The 2,354-nt window shown below is 54.9% G+C and overlaps 1 protein-coding gene across 1 annotated transcript; it reads left to right on the top strand.

The window, feature by feature from the left end:
* Positions 1-8: 8 nt before the first annotated feature.
* LOC108355441 (chitin synthase 1-like) lies at positions 9-2,207 on the top strand (the record flags this gene model as incomplete). The annotated part of the gene is made up of 4 exons (XM_017606602.1): positions 9-395; positions 465-585; positions 647-1,358; positions 1,615-2,207. Coding segments are annotated over 4 exons (1,813 nt in total), but the record flags the coding sequence as incomplete, so codon positions are not given.
* Positions 2,208-2,354: the final 147 nt, after the last annotated feature.

Genomic DNA, 2,354 nt, shown 5'->3' with positions numbered 1-2,354 from the left:
GGAGCCAGTGCATGTACATGTACTACCTGCTGGGCTACCGGCTGGCCGCCCGGGCCGACCTGAGCGAGCAGCGGAAGCGGAAGATCGCCAACAACACCTTCGTGCTGGCCCTCGACGGGGACATCAACTTTCAGCCGGTGGCGGTGCACATGGTGGTCGACCTGATGAAGAAGAACAGCAAGCTGGGCGCGGCCTGTGGGCGGATCCACCCAATTGGCGGTGGGCCCATTGTCTGGTACCAGAAGTTCGAGTACGCCATCGGCCACTGGCTGCAGAAGGCGACGGAGCACGTCTTTGGCTGTGTCCTGTGCAGTCCGGGCTGCTTTTCGCTCTTCCGGGCGAGGGCCGTCATGGACAAGAGCGTGATGAACAAGTACACGACGAAGCCGAGTGAGGTGAGCAAAAAAAGAAGAAGTTTTGGAGGTTTTTTCGAAGTTCTAAATTCCTGATTTCTTCTATTTCAGGCGCTCCACTACGTCCAATACGATCAGGGCGAAGACCGCTGGCTGTGCACGCTGATGCTGCAGCGAGGCTGGCGCATCGAGTACTGCGCCGCCTCGGACTCCTACACCCACGCCCCCGAGGGTAGAAATAGAAATCGAACTCCCCTTAAAAAATTTTCTAATTTTTAAAATTTTCTCCTTAGGCTTCGGCGAATTCTACACCCAACGCCGCCGCTGGGCCCCCTCCACCATGGCCAACATCCTCGATCTACTGGGCGACTACAAGCAGACCGTGGACCGAAACGAGAACATCAGCCTCCTCTACATCCTCTACCAGGCCTTCCTCATGGTCGGCACGATCCTCTCCCCGGGGACCATCTTCCTCATGGTCGTCAGTGCGATGAACAGCGCCATGAACCTCGACTCCCGAACCTCCCTCCTCGCAAACGTCATTCCCGTCCTCGTCTTCACCTTCGTCTGTCTGAAGTTCAAGGATAACGACATCAAGATCAACTTTGCGATGCTGCTATCGCTGATTTACGCCCTTCTTATGCTTGCCGTCATGGTCGGCATCGGCATTGACATGTACCAGCAAGGAATATTATCACCAAATGCTTTATTCTTCAGCTGTATGATGGGCAGCTTCCTGGTGGCGGCCATTATTCACCCTCAGGAGTTCAGCTGCGTCCTCCCCCTTCCTCTGTACATGCTTCTCATTCCGTCGATGTACATGCTCCTCACCATCTACTCCGTCACCAACATGCACATCGTCGCCTGGGGCACGCGGGAGGTCAAGTCGAAGCTCTCGGCGAAGGAGGTGGCCGCCCAAAAAGCAGAAGAGGAGGCAAAGGCCAAGGCGGCGGCTGAGGCGGCGGCAAAGAAGAGCCTGTTCAGTCAGTACCTCGACGTTTCAAAGTACGGCGCCGGCGGCGGGAAGAACGGCCTCTTCACCTGTATGTGCTGCTCTGGGGGGCAGCACACCACGGACAACACCTCGACGATCACGGAGATTGCAAAGAACGTCACCGAGATGAAGGTGGTGGTGGATCAGATTCGGACGCAGGGCGGCTTTGTCCCGGGGATGAGGTAAAAAGAGGAGTTTAGCCGAACTTCTTTTGAAACTTCTAACAACCTCTTTTGTTTTGTTTTTCCTTTTTCCTTTTCTCAGTAGACGAGCCAGCCTGCTCACCAACTCCATGCCCGCCTCTGGGGCGGAGACGCCCTTGGAAGGGACCGACAGCGGTCAAAATAGCCTCTCGCCGGTGGAGGAGGCCTCCAAGGAGGGCTCCGAGGTGGACGACGCCATCGAGTCGATCAACCAGGCGGTGGAGAATCGGAAGACCTCGAACCCGATTCCCAAGTGGATTCGCACCAACAAGCGACTGTCAACGTTTAAAATTCAACCCCTCCACGATCGAGAGCTCCACTTCTGGCGCACCATGATCGACAAGTACCTCCTGCCGCTGATTGAGAACCTGGCGGAGAAGGAACGCATTAGCAATGAGCTGATTGACCTTCGCAACAAATCGGTCTTCGCCTTTGCCTTCATGAACATTATCTTCATTCTCTTCGTCTTCATGCTGCAGCTGCACAAGGACGTCTTTGGCATTGACATTCCGGTTGGCATTGCCGGCTACAATCGGACGTACAATGAGGAGGAGAATAGCTGGCACGTGGAGACGATAGTAAACAAGACCCGCATGGACCCGATCACCCTCTGCCTGGTGGTCTTCTTTGGGGCTATTCTCATTATTCAGATTATTGGTAAGAGGTGTTTGAGGGAGTTTTTAGAACTTCTTTTTAACCTCCTTTTTTTCTTAGGAATGTTCATCCACCGCTTCGGCACCCTCGCCCACCTGCTCGCCTACACAAAGCTCAACTTCTTCCGCAAGGACGAGGGCGAGCTGGCCA

This window comes from Rhagoletis zephyria, unplaced genomic scaffold (assembly GCF_001687245.7).
Source record: "Rhagoletis zephyria isolate East Lansing unplaced genomic scaffold, Rhagoletis_zephyria_1.1 Rzeph_scaffold_45813, whole genome shotgun sequence".
Lineage (NCBI taxonomy): Eukaryota > Metazoa > Arthropoda > Insecta > Diptera > Tephritidae > Rhagoletis > Rhagoletis zephyria.
The sequence above is the reverse complement of the archived record's forward strand: the minus strand, read 5'-3'. Positions and strand labels throughout refer to the sequence as shown.